Source organism: Thalassophryne amazonica, chromosome 18, assembly GCF_902500255.1.
Source record: "Thalassophryne amazonica chromosome 18, fThaAma1.1, whole genome shotgun sequence".
NCBI lineage: Eukaryota > Metazoa > Chordata > Actinopteri > Batrachoidiformes > Batrachoididae > Thalassophryne > Thalassophryne amazonica.
Window position 1 is genome coordinate 30,392,538 of NC_047120.1, and position 20,042 is coordinate 30,412,579.

At 40.2% G+C, this 20,042-nt stretch overlaps 2 protein-coding genes across 3 annotated transcripts in view; one reads left to right on the top strand and one right to left on the bottom strand.

Annotated features, from left to right (window-relative positions):
• dock1 (dedicator of cytokinesis 1) overlaps positions 1-20,042 on the top strand; it is an 815,700-nt gene that overhangs the window by 427,554 nt on the left and 368,104 nt on the right.
• LOC117530814 (inhibitory synaptic factor 2A) overlaps positions 1-20,042 on the bottom strand; it is a 101,010-nt gene that overhangs the window by 15,180 nt on the left and 65,788 nt on the right. For both annotated transcript variants that reach the window (XM_034193751.1, XM_034193750.1), the window contains exon 3: positions 16,336-16,407. In XM_034193751.1, the coding sequence (XP_034049642.1) occupies positions 16,336-16,407 (72 nt within the window). The remainder of the gene's footprint in view (positions 1-16,335; positions 16,408-20,042) is intronic.

The following is a 20,042-nucleotide window of genomic DNA, read 5'->3' on the forward strand; positions in this document are numbered from 1 at the left end:
AAGTTGCCAAATATTCTGGTAGCAAATTTATAACATGACATTTAACACATGGATGCTTATTCGCCGTCTTTGGACGGATTTTTGTCTTTTTCCAAAATCTCGCCATCTAAAAGAACTAGCAAAACATTAATTTTTATTTCCTCAGATCCGTGAAATGGTATTTTAGTGGAAAAACTCCAAATCGCTGAGAAATTTATTATAAAATAGTGGTGTGTTCAAGGTTCTAGCTAGCGCAAACTTGCTTTACGGCCTGTTACGCTATAATTTTGGACTGTTACGATTTTCAATACAGCATCTGTAATCAACCGTTTCTGCAGTGCGACTCCAGTTTGAAGCCACAATGGCTTGTGGCTCTTTGATTCGCTGCTCTTCAGAAGCGGTAAGTCCGCTTCTTAACCCATCTGAAAGCCATTAAAATATCATGAGTCATTTTTGTGTGGATTAAAGTCATTAACTGGGACTCTTGTCTTGTTGCAGTCGAGAAACGAGCTTCAAACGCTGCGCGGCTCTCTGACTCTATCTCTCTGCGACAGAGTCCACTCAGAATTAATAACTTCAAAGCGAATCGCCACTTTAAATAAAATGACACGTCTTACAAACGTTGCAATATACACAATAAACTACAATCGACTAGAACGTTTATTCCTCCCAAAATGAGACGTCTTGCATTCTTTTATAAACCTGACCTGCAGCGCAGCGAGCTCTAGAGCTCAGCTCATAGGTATGGAAAGACATTCATGCCAATAATAATGTCTGAAAGGAAATGCTTTTGACAAAAACTAACAGATTTTATTTCTGTTTATGTCCAGAGATCAAGGATCCACCATGTAGAGTTTATTATGTCCAGAGTTTAAGGATCCAGGAACCCCCCCCCCCCCCCACCCCCCGCGGCGACTCTACCACCGCAGATTCTCTTTATGCTTACATTAGTGGTGTGAGACAAGGCATAGTGCGGTATGTCTCGATGTCCCAGGCATCTTTCTCAGCTTCCCACGCCAAATCTGTCTTCATCAAAATTTCTACCCATTTACTAGTTCATCGTTCGATTCGCTTTTAACTTCGCAATTCGTCACAAACACATGTATGTTAATGATTTAATGTTCAGATGAAGTTATAGGAGATAATTTAGCAGAATTAATTTTATTTTTTGTCGTGAAATATTATGTTAAAGTACCGGGAGTAACAAGCTAGTCTATCCCCAAGCCTGCGTAATTCCTCATGGCGATGCCGTCAGGTATAATTGTTTTTGTTGCTCATTTTAGAGCCAATTTGGACTCCCTTTGTTTCCACTACAGTACTACAACTTTTTATTTCTCCCCGTCCAATCCAAAACAATATGTATTGAGCATTGAGAAGAAACATTTATTGTAGTACACATCCCCCCCCCCCCCCCCCCCCCCCCCCCCCCCCCCCCGTCATGCTGTAGGCTATCACAAGAGGAATCTCATGTTTATTTATTTTCACTCTATCTTTTTGGCACATGGGAAACCCAGCGGTGTTAACGAAGTGTGTCGAAATGATAGAAAACCTGCAGATTTCTTTTGTTCCTGAATCTGAATCTGAATCGATATAGAATGACTGATTAGATGCCATATCAGTGTTCAGAGCAGACAAATAGGCTGACTGTATATGTATTTACTATAATAGTATGTATACATAGTAATGTCATCTGTGATAGCATACAAAAGTGAACTGATCCTAAGCAGAATCTCATCAGTATTATGTTATGTATCTTTATCTAGTCTAAAAGCAATTATCTAGTCTCTAGTCTGAAAGCATTATGAAGTTAACTAGTTCTTTGAATGTTGAGATTTTAATTGCCTAGTCTTTGAGCCCAATCAAAAACAAACTAAATCAATAAAGTTTGTTGCATGAGTTAGCTATATTTGTAAACTATTGTGTTGTTATATTCTGTATATACTCTTACAGGATGGTACAACATGCCATACTGCATGAGATCACAAGAGAAATTTAACAGCTGTTTCAAGTCCAAATTTAGTCTAAATAATGCACCAAAATGCACCACAGGGCACTTAAATTCATTTTCCGCTTCGCCGCGAATAGTTGCTGTCTTTTAATTTACCAAGACTTTGGATTGCTGTCTTTTTTTTTTTCATCCTAAGCATCCATGTTTAACACCACGTGTTAAATTTCATAAATTTCATATATAAGTAAAGACTAAATTTCACCAAATTTATAAAAAGAAGATAAAGAAGATTCAGACATCACCTGTGTCAAAAATTTGAATGTCTAAGCCATATAGGCCTGGGTAAGAACTGTATTTGAACTTTATCAAGGTCTATCAAGTCAGCTTGCAACCTCTTAAGCCCCCGTCACACATACATCCAGTTTCCTGGACCCATGCCCACCATGGCAAATATTGCCATAACCTGACGCAGTCGGGAGAAAAAGGGGCGCGGTCAGCCATGTCAGAAGGCAGACAGACTGCCACACCTGTCAGATTGCATCCAAAATGTATGTAGATGACACAGACTGCTGTCAAATGCCCCTAAAAGGCGCTGCAGACTGACCAAATTTCTTGATGGCAAACAGAATGGAGCGCTGTGTTTCTCCCTGTGCTGGACATCAAAGAGCAACCAACGTAGGGACCGGACTCACGCCATATGTGTCCATCGGTGCAGTCACTCACTCCCATTCAATCTCTCCTTTGCTCGTCCTTTTTTCCTACGTGCGTGTGTGTGTGTAAAAGTGCTGTCATGAGGAAATCGCTGCTCAGTGTGTCTGTGTGTTTTCATAATAAGCCACTACGTGTGTGCACACACGCGTGCGCATGCGGCGCACGTGCTCAGCGATCAGTTTTACTGCCAACTAAACTTTGCTGCGTGTGCGCGCACATGTACACACACGCAGCAAACCTTTGCTGACAGCCAAAGGACACCTTTGATTAAAAATGTTTGCAGTGAACTTTCCTACTACATTCGTGGCGGCAAACTTTATTATAGATGGAAAAGTGGCACAAGGACAAGAAGAGAGTTGCAAAAATTAAGAAAAAAGGGGAGGAGCTGAAAAAAGCCAGTGCTTTTCAAAATCAAGAGTTCAGCCATGAATGTAAATCTGTTCTTGGGGACATATCTGCCATCAGTGCAGAACATAGGATTGCAGAGAAGACAACAAGTCCTGGATGGGTTGATAGGAAAGGAAATGGAGGTGAAAGCAGGGTTGAAAAAGGCAGAAAAGACAGTGGCCACCATTGAGAAGGCATCTTTTGCAGCAGCATCACCTTTACAGAGAGAGTTGCTAAATATGAGACAGAGTGATGATGCCCACAAAACGAGGCACTCCCTCAAGCTGTTGAACAAACACCTCTCAGCACTGGAATTGAAGTGTCAAAGCACAGAGTTAGATGGCCGGCAGACACGTACGATTGTCCATCAGTGCATGGACTGCCGCCAGCACTACAACAAAAATGAAGAAATACGAAAAAAAAAAAAATAAATACAAGTTGCAACTGGCTCAAGTCAGACATGAGAAAGAGGCGATGATGCAAAGATATCAGGATGAGCTGAGAGTGGTACAGAAGTGTGTGTGTGATCCAACTGGAGGGAACTATGGCTACTAACACTGCTCCTTTGGACCAACAGACTAGAATACACACAAAGAAGACCGACTTTTAAACACAGGCAAAAAACCACACTGAGATGTTAAAGCTGAAGGAAATTACGAAGGACCATGGTGCTTAAATGAACGCTGTAACTAAGAAACAGAAGAACCAGATTGCCCTGGTGCAAACAAAAATGACTGAATTAGAAATGAACTCATTGCTCAGAAGGTGGCCAGTGTCCTTTCTCAAAAAAAACCCCAAAAAAAAACAAGTGGAGCAACCGACGGCACAGTTCAACAAGAAAAGGCAAGAAAACAAGTATCTTGCTAAAGCTCTGCTTAAGCCGCATGCAGAAATGGTATCGCTTGCAGAGCAGAAATATATCGCCGATGTACAAAATGGGGAAATATCAATATAATAATGACAATAATGATCAATAATCAGTGCAATTGTTTTTTCATAGAAAAAAAATACAAAAAATTGTACCATTCTGTAAATGGGGTTAGTCAAAATAGCAGTAATTTCAGTAATAGATAAGTAAAATTAAATGAAATAAATTAATGGCTTCACACGGGACTGATTGTCCATACAGGTACTGTTGACAATTTCAATCTATTTATGAATAAAATTACGTTAAATTCTTAAAAATTATTATTTTTAAAATGCTGATATCTTATTTGCAATCATGATGATGCTCTTTTCCTTTCTTTCTTTTTTAAAGCCAGTACAGGTGACGACCAGCATACTTTCAATATTGGCCCATGCTGGCATCATTTAACATAAGAATTTGCCGTTAACCTTTTATATATTACTCTAAATTGGTTTGCTGGCACAGTGGGGCATGTCTGGGCTTGTTCAGACAGACTGGAGCACAAATTCTTCCCCTAAAGGCTCCTTGACACGTGCACGAATTTTGGTTCTGCACTGCCGTGCAGTTCATCTTGCCAGTGGTAAATGGACTGCATTTATATAGCATTTTTCCATCTGCATCAGACGCTCAAAGCGCTTTATACACACTAATGTCTCACATTCACCCCAATGTGAGGGTGCTGCCATGCAAGGCGCTCACTACACAGCAGGAGTAACTAGGGTATTAAAGACCTTGCCCAAGGGCCCTTAGTGATTTTCTGGTCAAGCTGGGATTTGAAGATCCTCTGGTCTCAAGACTAACGGTTTAACCACAAAACCATCACTTCCCCCAATGCGTGTCATTAGATGGCACGCACTTTGACACTTGCATGAATGACATACATTGACACGCAGTGTTTATGAATAGGTTGCGCAATGTTCATGGCTAGTTCACGCAAGTGGCATGAAATTATACGTGCCATAAAATTTGAACATTTCAAAATCTTATTTGCGCACTGGCATGAAGCCGCGCACAGTTTACAGACCTTTTACAACAGTTTACGATGACTTTCCTCATTGGCACGCTAAATTACGTGCCAGTGCAGGAATCAAATTTGTGCAAGTGTCAAGGCACCATAACATGTAGTTTGCAGTCAGTTGTAACAAAACCACTCAGCAAGGTATATTGTCTGATACTTGCATTAAAATGCACAGAAAGCAGCTCCTGACCTCCTACCAGGCGTTCGCTTGTGGCCAGATGCTACCTGTCAGTTAAGACGACCATAAACCTAAATACGCAGAACCTGTATTGACAAAATTACCATTCAGTTGTCATGAATGCGGAACGAGCTGTCGAGACCAAAATCTTTTTTGTTTTGTTTTGTTTTTTTTACTAGGCTGTAAATGTGGTTACTTCTGTTATAAAAATGGACATTTGAACATGCGGTACTATGGGTTTTAACTTGCTTTTGGAGTTTGTCTCATTTGGCAAACTGCATGTTTTGGCAGTTCCACATCAACTTAACTTTTTCTGCCTTGAAGGTTTCCGCTGGAATAATACAACAGTCATCGGTCAGGACCTTGTGTGTGCAGTATGTATGGTGTAACTCCTGATTTTGCTTTATGATTCACTTTGTGTTACCCCTCTGAGGTTCCTGTTTCTTCACCCTCCCAACAAAAAAATAATGCTGAAGTTTACTTAATTTCATTTCAGACCACGAAATCTGGCAACACTGTGTAAACACTCCCCCTGAGGTGAGATAACGCACTGGCCTCATTCTCAGAGAGGTTATTCCAAGTCTGACTGATATTTGCATTGATGGATTTCTTGATTCTTTGTTGACGATTTAAAAAATCCTGCCATTTTTCTGTGCTTTAATAGAGTCCACCATTATTCTGATATAGAATTACACAAGGGGTAATGCACTACTCACAAGGAGATGTACGACTTAGTTGCAGAGTCTTTAAAACAAAAAAGTCAGATGAGCAGCAGTAAGATACTGACATCGAAATTAATGGATATTTGTCTTATTTTTGTTATTAGCAAAATATTGCTGGCCTGGCAGGGCTTCTCTCTGCATGTTAGAGAGACCAGGGGGCAGCTGTAATGTGTCCCTAGCCTACTGAATCAGCGGCATTAATAATTTTGCAGCTTATGTCAAGGAAACATAGGTGCGACATGTTGCACCCATAGTGCAAAAGATGTGAAACCAATGGGACGTTTTTCAAATTAATACAGCAATGGGGCAAGCCGTGTGCTCTTCCCGATCTATACACGAGACTTCTTTCTGCAGTATACATATTATCAGGGGTAGTGTTAGCTTTTTAAAAGTATTTAATGTCAAAACTTTCAATTTTCCTTTTTTGCCACTGTTACATGCCGACATGTTCAAACCATAAATTTGGCTGGCACAGTTTTCATCAGTTTTTGAAGGTATTGGTTTGATCTAACAATACCATGCAGAAGTGTTTTCATTATGATACGGAGCAGAGTAGAACTTTCTTATGGTAGACCTCACAAACGCATAGGTTATAAATGACTTGACTGAAATGGGCGCACGTAATCATAGCTTTTAGAACTGCCTGCATTTAGTGTATTCCAAACCCTCATTGTGAATTCAAAGTGTGTGGTAATAGTCGGGATAAAACATTTTCCCCAGTAGTGATCACTGCAGGTACACCGGGAGCTGTCAAGAATAATTAGCTGAAAGGGGCTGTAAAATGGAATTGCACATTTTAAAAATTTAGATGTGTTATTACACTGCATTTTGTGCTCATAGCATGAGCTGGATGGTTAATTAATGTTTCTGGAGCTGTTATATCAGAGAAAGCACACTGACTCTTTACACAGACAAACAGAGAAGAGATGCAGCATGGGTAGGGGTGTTGGTTCTCTGCTTTCCCCGTGGTCAGAATTACTTCAGATTATCATTAAACATAGATGTTGTTGGTACACAACCTAGGAGTGGAGAGCTCCACACACCACGATACATTGATGAGACAGTGGTGGAGAGGGTGAAAACCTTCAAATTCCTCAGATCTCACCTGGTCTTACAACACCCGACAAATCATCAAGAAGTCCCAACAGAGACTGTGTTTTCTCAGAAGACTGAGAAAATTGTCAGCCAAAATTTTCAACATATTCTACAGGTGTATGATTGAGCATGTCCTCACCACTGCCATCACAGTCCGGTACGGTAATTGCACAGTCCAAGACAGGAAGGCTCTCCAACGTGTGATTAAGACTTCACAGTACATCTCTGGGGCAGCCTTCCCCTCACTGCAGGACATTTACCAAACCAGAGTCCTACATAGGACACACAACCTCATCAAGGACAGTACACACCCCCAACACTCACTGTTACTAGCCTACCATCAGGCAGATGCTACAAGAGTCAGAAGTCCGGGACTACTAGGCTGGTGAACAGCTTCTACCCACAGGCCATTAGGCTTCTCAGTAACTCTCTTACACACTGACCCCTCCACCACCTGAGGGACTGTTACTTCACTGTCATTCCTCTCCTTATCATTATTATTATCATCATCCTCTGAGCAATTATTATAATAGCTCTGTTCACTATTTATGCGTCCATCCACCTTATGACTCCTGCACAGCAGGAAATACTGCTAAAACTACACAGTATTGCACAAAATTGCCAAACTGCATAAACTGCACAGCCTCTAAACTGTACATTCTTAAATTGTGTATATAATACATTCTTCAGCTTAATAATGTGTATTTTATGTTTTTGTTTTTTAAAAATCATCTGATCTGAACATTCTTCATGCAAATTTTCTTTGCAGAATGAACAGAGTAAGAATTCCATTGTGTGGTGTAACTGTCTTTACTGTGCACATGGCAACAAAAAACTCTTAACTCTCACACCTGTGTCATAGTCATCGCCGGTGTGATAGTGCATCACGATGTGGATTGTATAATGCCAACACTGTGAGAAGTCAAATTTTCCCATATAATAGTACACGCCTGGGCAGGCTAACAAGAACTGCTGGCAGGCCACAAATGTTCTTTAATGATGCCATTAACAAAAGAAAGCAGATGAAAAATATCTAAAAAATAACACCAAATATTCATGAATTTGAAAATCGTTATAATTTTGGTGCATCCACACCATGGTCGAGTGCTGCAACACTGAAGCTGTCATGATCACAGCTTCATTCCCCCCGTTCTCATGAGCTGAGTGAAAATGCCTCTTATAATGACGTAACTGGCTTTAAAGTCATTTTTACAGGAACACATAAGTGAACAGTCATGGAAATGTGATGAAACTGTGATTGAGTTGGGTGAAGCAGCGGACTTCTGTGATGCAGGCTTGTTCAAGGCCTAACGAGCCTTAATTAAACACAGTCATGGATTTATTAAATCAATTTATTAAATGTAAAACTGAAAAAAAAAAAATCTTTGATTCATGAAGTTTTTCATCCAGCATCGATGGAGCAGATTTGACAGTGAAAATAGTCCAAATACTCCAGGTTAAAATTTGAGGTATAATAAAATCAACATTAAAGAAATCATACAGTACATCCATACATTTTCTGAACTGGTTTATTCCTGTTCAGGACCTGAACACAGATCTTTACTTCTTTACGAAGCGTAACTTCCGCTACCCTTTCCCATAACACCATGGTGTGGCTGATCAACTTGATGCCTCTGTAGTTGCTGCAGCTGTGCAGATCACTCTTGTTCCATTTCCACTCCTCAGCCATGTTCTCACTTCCAAGATTTTATTTAACTAGCTGAAATACACTGCCATCTCTCTTAAACATTTCCATGTCTCTGCTGGTGTGTCATCTGGACTAACTGCCATTCCGTCCTTCATCCTCTTTATAGCTGTCTTCCCTTCATCTCGATAAACCTCTTCTTTGCCCAACAGTAGGCTGATTTCTGTCGGCAACCTGTTGGACAACATCATCTGAGGCAGTCAACCGATTCGGTATCAAAATTTGATTTCTGATACACGTGTGGTTTGGCAGCATTTATGCCAGATACTCCTCCTGACGTAAACCTGCTCATTTACCTGGGCTTGGGACTGGCACTCCGAATGCACTGGTTTGTGTAACCAATGTGGCTGAGATTGTTATGGTTGGGGCTAAACTAAGGCAAATAGAACCCCAAATGCAGGTAGCAGGACACAGAAGTGAAGGCAAAAATCAAGGTGCTTTGATTATCTTCAGTGACAAAGAATCTAATAAGTCAGTGACAGGGCGATCCACAGTGGAAACTAGAAGGCAACAGTAATGGAGCAAGGATACAAAAACCAAGTTCAAATGCGGAGGCAGGGCAGAGATTGCGTGGGAGGTGCTGGGACTCCCAAAATGCAAAAAACACACAGTAGGGAAAAAACACAGAGTACTTACAACAAAAGACCAGAGTGGAAACTAACAAAATGCGTGACAGAGGCAATCGACCGGCAGGTGACCAATGTAAAGGTGTGGCTTAAATACAGACTCAACTAATAAACAACAGGTGTAAAATCAGTGACAACGGAAGAGGCAGCACACGAGAGAAAATAAAGGAACACACAGAGATACAAAATAAAACGGACATCACAAGGTGAAAATAAAACCAGATCATGTCATATAAAATGAAATCATTAAGTACACGAAACTGCAAAATAAACGTGGAACAAACAGACAACATGATGTAGAAAACCACTCAACATAGAGTGGGGAAAATAAGTATTTGACCCCCTGTCAGTTTTGCAGGTTTTCCCGCCTACAAAGAATGGAGAGGTTTGTAATTTTTATCATAGGTACACTTCAACTGTGAGAGACAGAATCTAAAAAAAAATCCAGCAAATCACATTGTATGATTTTTAAATGATTAATTTGCATTTTATTGTATAAAATAAGTATTTGACCCCTAGAAAAACAGAGCTTAACAATTGGTTCAGAAACATTTGTCTGCCATTACAGAGGTCAGACATTTCCTGTAGTTCTTGACCAAGTTTTCACACACTGCAACAGGGATTTTCGTCCACTCCTCCATACAGATCTTTGGAGTTTCAGCTCCCTCCAAAGACTTTTCTATTGAGTTCAGGTTTGGAGACTGGCCAGGCCACCCCAGGACCTTGAAATACTTCTTACAGAGCCCCTCCTTAGTTGCCCTGGCTGCGTGTTTGGGGTCATTGTCATGTTGGAAGACCCAGCCATGACCCATCTTCAGTGCTCTTACTGAGGGAAGGAAGTTGTTTGCCAAAATCTTGCAATACATGACCCCATCCATCCTCCCTTCAATACGGTGCAGTCGTCCTGTCCCCTTTGCATGAGAGCACCCCCATAGTATGATGTTTCCACCCCCATGCTTCACGGTTGGGATGGTTTTCTTGGGGTTGTTTTCATCCTCTAAACATGGTAAGTGGAGTTGATTCCAAAAAGCTCTATTTTGGTCTCATCTGACCACATGACCTTCTCCCATGCCTCCTCTGGATCATCCAGATGGTCACTGGTGAACTTCAAACAGGCCTGGACATGTGCTGGCTTGAGCAAGGGGACCTTGCTGCCCTGCAGGATTTTAAACCATGACAGCATCATGTTACTAATGTAATCTTTGTGACTGTGGTCCCAGCTCTCTTCACATCATTGACCAGGTCCTCCTGTGTAGTTCTGAGCTTTCTCAGAATCATCCTTACCCCACAAAGTGAGATCTTGCATGGAATCCCAGACCGAGGGAGATTGACAGTCATCTTGTGTTTCTTCCACTTTCTAATAAATAATCATAACAATTGTTGTCTTCTACCAAGCTGCTTGCCTGTTGTCCTGTAGTCCATCCCAGCCTTGTGCAGGTCTTCAGTTTTGTCCCTCGTGTCCTTAGACAGCTCTTTGGTCTTGGCTGTGGTGGAGAGGTTGGAGTGTGATTGATTGTGTGAACAGGTGTCTTTTATATAGGTAACAAGTTCAAACAGGTGCAATTAATACAAGTAAAGAGTGCAGAATAAGAGGGCTTCTTAAAGAAAAATTAACAGATCTGTGATAGCCAGAATTCTTGCTGGTTGGTAGGGGGTCAAATACTTATTTTATGCAATAAAATGCAAATTAATTATTTAAAAATCATACAATGTGATTTTCTGGATTTTTTTTTTTTTGTTTTGTTTTTTTTTTTTTTTTTTATTCTGTCTCTCACAGTTGAAGTGTACCTACGATAAAAATTACAGACCTCTCCATTCTTTGTAGGTGGGAAAACCTGCAAAACTGACAGGGGGTCAAATACTTATTTTCCCCACTGTAGATCAAATAACAAACCTAATGTCATAGTCTATACACAGAGAAATAAACGAGGAACTCAAACTGGGACAGAATGAGAACAGTGGACACAAGACAGTCCTAAGAAATGCATAAAGAAAAGAACTGCATTAATAACAAAGGACCAGAGGACTGGGGTGTTGACCCGGCAGGAACACAGAATGATACACACATATGCAGGGGAGCGAATACCATGGATGCAAATCCACGCACACACATGACAGAGACCCACATGAATGACAACAAGCACAGACAGAGACAGACACTGAAGACACGAACACCAGGAGTGCACACACACACCAGACATGAACAAGTAATTCATCCACCGACACGCACACATACCCGAGACAGACACAATAAGGAACACACACACACACATGCACACAACTAGACCCACGGTTGCAGACACAACAAGGAGCATGCGTGCACGCACACACTCACACACACACACACACACACACACACACACACACACACACACACACACACACACACACACACACACACACCAAGACACAAAGCCACACAGGAGACAGACATGACCTACACACATAACAGATGAGGAGGACATAACGCACAGACAAGGGCCTCAGACAGAACTAACCGGGCATGCCCACAACAGAGATTTGACAAAACGTACATTGTACGCTGCTACCTGTGCTTAAGACCGGTGTCGCAGACCGAATGGTCACCCCTAAAAATCGGTCCGCCCTGCCTTCACTGCGCATGCGTCATCAGCCGTGGTTCACTGATTATCACCTGGTCTCTGCTTCAAACCGCACTCCAGTCATCATCTGTCTCAGCGACAGATATCTGAAGCTTTTGTACCACAATCATTTCCACATAAATTCAGCATTATTTCATCATAAAAGACAGGAAGCGATCACAGTACTACAACTACACGAGCTGTTAGCTGCTGGTTTCACTGCACGTTCATCATTTCTATGCGTAACCGATTATCGCTTTGTTTCTCTTTAAAACGGCTTCTTTTCTGCTTAAAACTGACTTTAGAATTATTTAAGAGGCTTTACCTTGTCATCTGATGGTTAATAATCCCATTAATCCATTTGATCTCTTTGGGTGAAGAGAGTCAGTTTTACTTTATCGCCCTCATGTCACGTTGTGTTGTGGTCATGTCCTTCACATCACGTGCCCCCGACTCCCCTCACTTCATCTTGCTGTCATTGTATAACTGACAGAACATCTGTTCCTTTTGTCCACCCTCTGGCTATGCAGGTCAGCCGCCGCACTCTAAAACACACTCTGCTGCGAGTGGCGCCTTCATCAGCGTGAACACATCTGTCCTGCTCCTTCATTTCTCGCAGCCGTTTGAAGTCTGACCCGAGGCTTATCAGTTTTTGAGAGCAGTAGATAGAAAATGATTTAAATGGCTCTTGAGAGGAGAAAAAAGGCGACTGAGTGGAACGACACTGACCACTAAAACAGTTTTATTGATCGCCTCCCACCCTCCTACTCTTTAAATCTCTCTTCATTCTCATCCCCCCCCCCCCGATTTTTTTCTACTGTTGGAAATTATACCTTCTCTAAGTGCCAAACAAGAGATGTGGTGTCCCTGTCGCTGCAGTGGGGCACTGCTGGAAGAAGCGACAGTGTCAGTTGCACTGACTGCAGACTGCAAGTAATGCTCATCATAATCATCATGAGGAGAGATCTGAGTGCTTTGTTGCGTTAATGACTTTGGTCTCTCTTTTCTGGTCGTAGATTAAATTGCAGCTCACTGAGTGTGTGCAGCCGCTTTTAACAGCGTGTCCTGTGTCTCCAGATTTAGGTGAATGAAGGGACAACGGGTGAGACAAGGACATACAGTAGTGTTTAGAATACAACCCCTGGCAATAATTATGGAATCACCAGCCTCGGAGGATGTTCATTCAGTTGTTTAATTTTGTAGAAAAAAAGCAGATCACACACATGACACAAAACTAAAGTCATTTCAAATGGCAACTTTCTGGCTTTAAGAAACACTATAAGAAATCAAGAAAAAAAATTGTTGCAGTCAGTAACGGTTACTTTTTTAGACCAAGCAGAGGGAAAAAAATATGGACTCACTCAACTCTGAGGCATAAATTATGGAATCACCCTGTAAATTTTCATCCCCAAAACTAACACCTGCATCAAATCAGATCTGCTCGTTAGTCTGCATCTAAAAAGGAGTGATCACACCTTGGAGAGCTGTTGCACCAAGTGGACTGACATGAATCATGGCTCCAACACGAGAGATGTCAATTGAAACAAAGGAGAGGATTATCAAACTCTTAAAAGAGGGTAAATTATCACGCAATGTTGCAAAAGATGGTGGTTGTTCACAGTCAGCTGTGTCTAAACTCTGGACCAAATACAAACAACATGGGAAGGTTGTTAAAGGTAAACATACTGGTAGGCCAAGGAAGACATCAAAGCGTCAAGACAGAAAACTTAAAGCAATATGTCTCAAAAATCGAAAATGCACAATAAAACAAATGAGGAAGAATGGGAGGAAACTGGAGTCAACGTCTGTGACCGAACTGTAAAAAACCGCCTAAAGGAAATGGGATTTACATGCAGAAAAGCTAAACGAAAGCCATCATTAACACCTAAACAGAAAAAAACAAGGTTACAATGGGCTAAGGAAAAGCAATCGTGGACTGTGGATGACTGGATGAAAGTCATATTCAGTGATGAATCTCGAATCTGCATTGGGCAAGGTGATGATGCTGGAACTTTTGTTTGGTGCCGTTCCAGTGAGATTTATAAAGATGACTGCCTGAAGAGAACATGTAAATTTCCACAGTCATTGATGATATGGGGCTGCATGTCAGGTAAAGGCACTGGGGAGATGGCTGTCATTACATCATCAATAAATGCACAAGTTTACGTTGATATTTTGGACACTTTTCTTATCCCATCAATTGAAAGGATGCTTGGGGATGATGAAATCATTTTTCAAGATGATAATGCATCTTGCCATATAGCAAAAACTGTGAAAACATTCCTTGCAAAAAGACACATAGGGTCAATATCATGGCCTGCAAATAGTCCGGATCTTAATCCAATTGAAAATCTTTGGTGGAAGTTGAAGAAAATGGTCCATGACAAGGCTCCAACCTGCAAAGCTGATCTGGCAACAGCAATCAGAGAAAGTTGGAGCCAGATTGATGAAGAGTACTGTTTGTCACTCATTAAGTCCATGCCTCAGAGACTGCAAGCTGTTATAAAAGCCAGAGGTGGTGCAGCAAAATACTAGTGATGGGTTGTAGCGTTCTTTTGTTTTTCATGATTCCATAATTTTTTCCTCAGAATTGAGTGATTCCATATTTTTTTTCCCTCTGCTTGGTCTAAAAAGTAACTGTTACTGACTGCCACAATTTTTTTTCCTGATTTCTTATAGTGTTTCTTAAAGCTAGAAAGTTGCCATTTGAAATTACTATAGTTTTGTGTCATGTCTGTGATCTGGTTTTTTCTACAAAATTAAACAACTGAATGAACATCCTCCGAGGCCGGTGATTCCATAATTTTTGCCAGGGGTTGTAATAGTAGTGCTATGTGACTAAAAATATTAATCCAGGTTTTGAGTATATTTCTTATTGTTACATGGGAAACAAGGTACCAGTAGATTCAGTAGATTCTCACAAATCCAACAAGACCAAGCATTCATGATATGCACACTCTTAAGGCTATGAAATTGGGCTATTAGTAAAAAAAAAGTAGAAAAGGGGGTGTTCACAATAATAGCATCTGCTGTTGATGCTCAAAACTCAAAACTATTATGTTTAAACTGCTTTTTTTAGCAATCCTGTGAATCACTAAACTAGTATTTAGCTGTATAACCACAGTTTTTTATGATTTCTTCACATCTGCAAGGCGTTAATGTTGTTGGTTTGGAACCAAGATTTTGCTTGTTTACTAGTGTGCTTTGCGTCAATGTCTTGTTGAAACACCCATTTCAAGGGCATGTCCTCTTCAGCATAAGGCAACATGACCTCTTCAAGTATTTTGACATATCCAAACTGATCCATGATACCTGGTATGTGATATATAGGCCCAACACCATAGTAGGAGAAACATGCCCATATCATGATGCTTGCCACCACCATGCTTCACTGTCTTCACTGTGAACTGTGGCTTGAATTCAGAGTTTGGGGGCTGTCTCACAAACTGTCTGCGGCCCTTGGACCCAGAAAGAACAATTTTACTCTCATCAGTCCACAAAATATTCCTCCATTTCTCTTTAGGCCAGTTGATGTGTTCTTTCGCAAATTGTAACCTCTTCTGCACGTCTTTTATTTAACAGAGGGACTTTGCGGGGGATTCTTGCAAATAAATTAGCTTCACACAGGCGTCTTCTAACTGTCACAGCACTTACAGGTAACTCCAGACTGTCTTTGATCATCCTGGAGCTGATCAGTGGGTGAGCCTTTGCCATTCTGGTTATTCTTCTATCCATTTTGATGGTTGTTTACCATTTTCTTCCACGCGTCTGTGTTTTTTTTTGTCCATTTTAAAGCATTGGAGATCATTGTAGATGAACAGCCTATAATTTTTTTTCACCTGCGTATAAGTTTTCCCCTCTCCAATCAACATTTTAATCAAACTACGCTGTTCTTCTGAACAATGTCTTGAATGTCCCATTTTCCTCCGGCTTTCAAAGAAAAAAGCATGTTTAACAGGTGCTGGCTTCATCCTTAAATAGGGGACACCTGATTCACACCTGTTTGTTCCACAAAATTGATGAACTCACTGACTGAATGCCACACTACTATTATTGTGAACACCCCCTTTTCTACTTTTTTTTTTTTTACTAATAGCCCAATTTCATAGCCTTAAGCATGTGCATATCATGAATGCTTGGTCTTGTTGGATTTGTGAGAATCTACTGAATCTACTGGTACCTTGTTTCCCATGTAACAATAAGAAATATACTCAAAACCTGGATTAATTTTTTTAGTCACGTAGCACTACTATTCTGAACAGTACTGTAGATGTATGGATGCAGAATGTTTGCGTGGTGTGCAAATGTCACACGTCCCCATGTGCTCATTAACACCATCCACATTAGGCTCACAAATCTCTGCCCCCCCCCCAACTGTCCATTTTCCACCTGTTCACTTCCCCTCAAGGAAAAAGGACGGTGCACCTGTCCTGTCTTTGCAGAGGAATGATCTACTAACCTGTAAATAATGCAGGCGCTGTTCCGGCACGTGTCACAGTTTGCCGTGTCCTGTCCGGTTCGATAGGAGAGTCTGTAGGGTAGATAAAATTCGTGAATGAGTAATTACAGGACTTCCTTTCTCATCTTGTTTGTCATCCCTTGTTAGCAGGACTGAAGTAAATGAGGGTGATTGTGCCCTCTTGAGTGATCTGTGTCCAGCAGGACAGGCCACTGACTATTTTTGACTGATCAGAGGTCAGATAAGACAGTGGTACATGGAATGGATTTGTAGGACAGGCTGCTTTGTACTTCAGATGAAAGAATTCTTTCACAACTTTCTTCTTTAATTAGGGGTCTAACTAGTGGTTATTTTTAGAATTTTAATTGAAAATTCCAACTTATAAAAGATAAAAATTACCTAAATAATAATAATAATAATAAAAAGTCATTGACAAAAATAAACCATAAAATATTCACATTTATGGAGCTGAAATCAGTGAATTTGGAAATTTAAAAAATAAACGACATAAAATGTGTAACTGCTTATCAAAACAGTTAAATACTAATAAAATAATCAGTTAATTGGTTAAAGAAGCACCAGTGTGACCTTACTTCAGGTGTTGCATGAAACTAGCATTAGTTGCATTTTTGTCTTTGCACAATGCATTCTGTGAATAATGTTTTGTGCAACATTATCAGTGAACATGAGCCAAAATTTTTAAATTACCTTCAAATGTGAGACATGGTTGGAATAGTAAAGGAATGAATGTATTATATATATGTATTTTTTCCCAAGGTCTTTTCATGTTGACTATCTAGTTCTGAATTCTACCTGATTTTTGTTCTTTTTGTGTGCTTGTTTTTAATCTTAGCCATCAATTCTCTCTCTCTCTCTCTCTCTCTCTCTCTCTCTCTCTCTCTCTCTCTCTCTCTCTCTCTCTCTCTCTCTTTTTTAAGGTATGCCTTTTGAACTGCCATGCAACTAAAGCTGAAAAGTCATGCTGCTGTTTTTCATGTAACCTTTGCTTATTTTCCTCTTTCAGTGATTATAAATGCATTATGCTTTCTTTTGTATCCTTTAAAAAAATTATCCAGTGTCTACTTGCAGTTTTGGGCAAAAATCTTAAAAGCAAATGTGCTGGAAAATATTGTGGTTTCATGATAAAGATTGCTAATCATTAGAAACTGTCTTTTACCTTTAAAACAGAATTAATTTGGCTGAACAACCCTGTGGTTTAGATTAACACGTGCTGATCGATTCATTTTTCATTAATTTCCTACTGCTGTTTATTCTCATTGTGGAATTAATACTGTAAAGCCAATCAAGTTCTTAAACGGAATATCTCTTACCTTATTTAACTTAAAAACGTAAAATTGGCAAAAGTTTGATTTGTTTATTTATTTTGGAAATCAACATTTGAAAATTTCAGTTGTTTCAACTTATTTTACGGAAGTACAAATACAAAAGAAAGTTGATTATGAGACAGAACTCGTAAATGTGTAGAAACACTATGGTGCATAGACTGTCTGTAGTACTCTAACCTGTTTTTTTGAGTATTTGTATCATTTATATGTACAGAACCTAAAATTGGAGCTGTGTCATGATGACATTTCAATACAATTGTAGAGCAATTTTACAGGTATAATATGGATGCATGTAGCAAAGCATTTATGGGTATTAGCTTTATAATGCCTCAGATTTTTACATACTGTTGAAGGCACCCTTACAGGAACCCTGGAAAGTATTTCTTTGATATTCATGGTGTATTGATTCACAGAATTCCTTTTTTATGCACATCATTATTGGATTGCATCTCCTTATGTAATAATATCATTGAATATGTCTAAAACACAATTTTGTCCTAAACTGTTTCTATTTCAGCTATATTTTAAGCCTAATTTCCACCGAGCAGTCCGGTATGGTATGGTCTGGAACAGTTAAGCATGGCCTGGCTTGCGCTTCCACTGCCATCAGTACTCTTTGTTTTGTTTGCTGAGCATGGTAGGCGTCAACATGCATGGTATCGACATGGGCAGCAGGACGTTGCATTGTTGTTCCTCCGCAATGATCACCACTAAAGTCTGCACCTTCTTGTTTGACCAAGCTTGGCTGCTTTTCACTGACATTCTTTCTTGTGTGGATATTTAATATGCCATGTATGTTTTTGACAGGATTCTGTGCAGCACATAAGCTGTCACAGGGTGATGACGCGTTCTAGTGTTGCTATGAGCCAGTCAGTGGTCAGCAGTGGATTAGCTCCTCCATTTTGTTACTGTTCCATTATTTTAGTTAACCAAGCAAAGGGTGCGAAAAAGTGGTACTGTACGGGTCGGTTATTTTAGTACACATCCCTAAATCTGAATGTGGAAATGCACAAAATAGTGTTCTGTGTAATGTGGGGTTGCCTCAGGAAGGGTATCCGGCATAAAAATGGAGCCAAATCAGCATCCACTTCAGATCTGCTGTGTCGACCCAGAGTGCAAACAAGGGAGCAGCCGACTGGACTTATTTTCTGTGCTGTACTGAACCGGACCGCTCGGTGGAAACGAGGTCTGACTTACTCTCAAGGCCCAGCTGAAGATAAAATGATGCCTCTGATTGAAAATCTTTGGTTGCATATCTCATAGGCACAATTGCTTTCTCATTGGAGTACGATGTGGAAATGTGAATATTGATTAAGAGTAAAAGTGTTTCCTTGGAATAAATGTCATATTACTATGGACAGACTGTGAGCTCATGCCTAACTAGCCATTTAGAAAAGACAGAAATACTCTGCTGGCTGGTTTTTATGGTAATGGCATGCATTCTAGCATCTCCTGATAAGAAGGGAGATATGTCAGACAATTTGTAGCTGTCATTTACGCTGATAATGAACTTACCATTCAACCATTCTGCTGTCTACAATCCAGTTATTATGCCAGATAGCATCAGCGCACAAAATAAATGACAACCTAAGATCGACTATGAATTATTTTGTCATATTCGCATGTTAGTTTTTAATGTGTTTTACAAAAGTACAAGATAAAACCTTTGGGCAGAATCTTCAGCATGTGTAAACTGTAGATCTACAAGCCAGTTGTTGAAAATTTCAAGTGATATTAAACAATTATTAACTGAGCGTGAGGTCTCTACAGGAAAATGTCAGACCAAGGTGTAAGTACGGACGGAGGGTAAAACACAGAGGTCTGATATTTACGTACAGACAGAGCAAGTGAGGTTAATTATTTGTTCATTATGTGGCTACTATATATATAAACACGCAAACCTACAGTATTGCCTGAATATGAAAGGTGCTGACAGCTTGTAGTCAGACCTGTTTGCTTCACCTTTGTGAAGAACTTGCTAACAGATGGCCCGGCCGTTAGCTGGTAAGCTTTCAATCTATGTTTTTTTCCAGTGTTGTTTAGATATTTAGACATGAACATACTCCAGTAAAAAAAAAACCAAGTCGGACATGAACATACTGGAGTATGTTCATGTCCGACTTGGTTTTTCTAATCGTGTTTTTAGCTTCCTGGTTTGTAACGAATGTGATATGCATTCCGAGCTGATTGTCATGGTAACAGACTGGAAATCAGCCATTCAGAGTGCGTGTAGCGTCGCAGCCATTTAATAAAGTTCCATATTTGCAATTTTGTGCAAGACACTTTTTCCGTACAAGTATGAGGGAACCTGATAGGAACATATAACATTCATTTGAACATCACCATGACCTTGAAATGAAT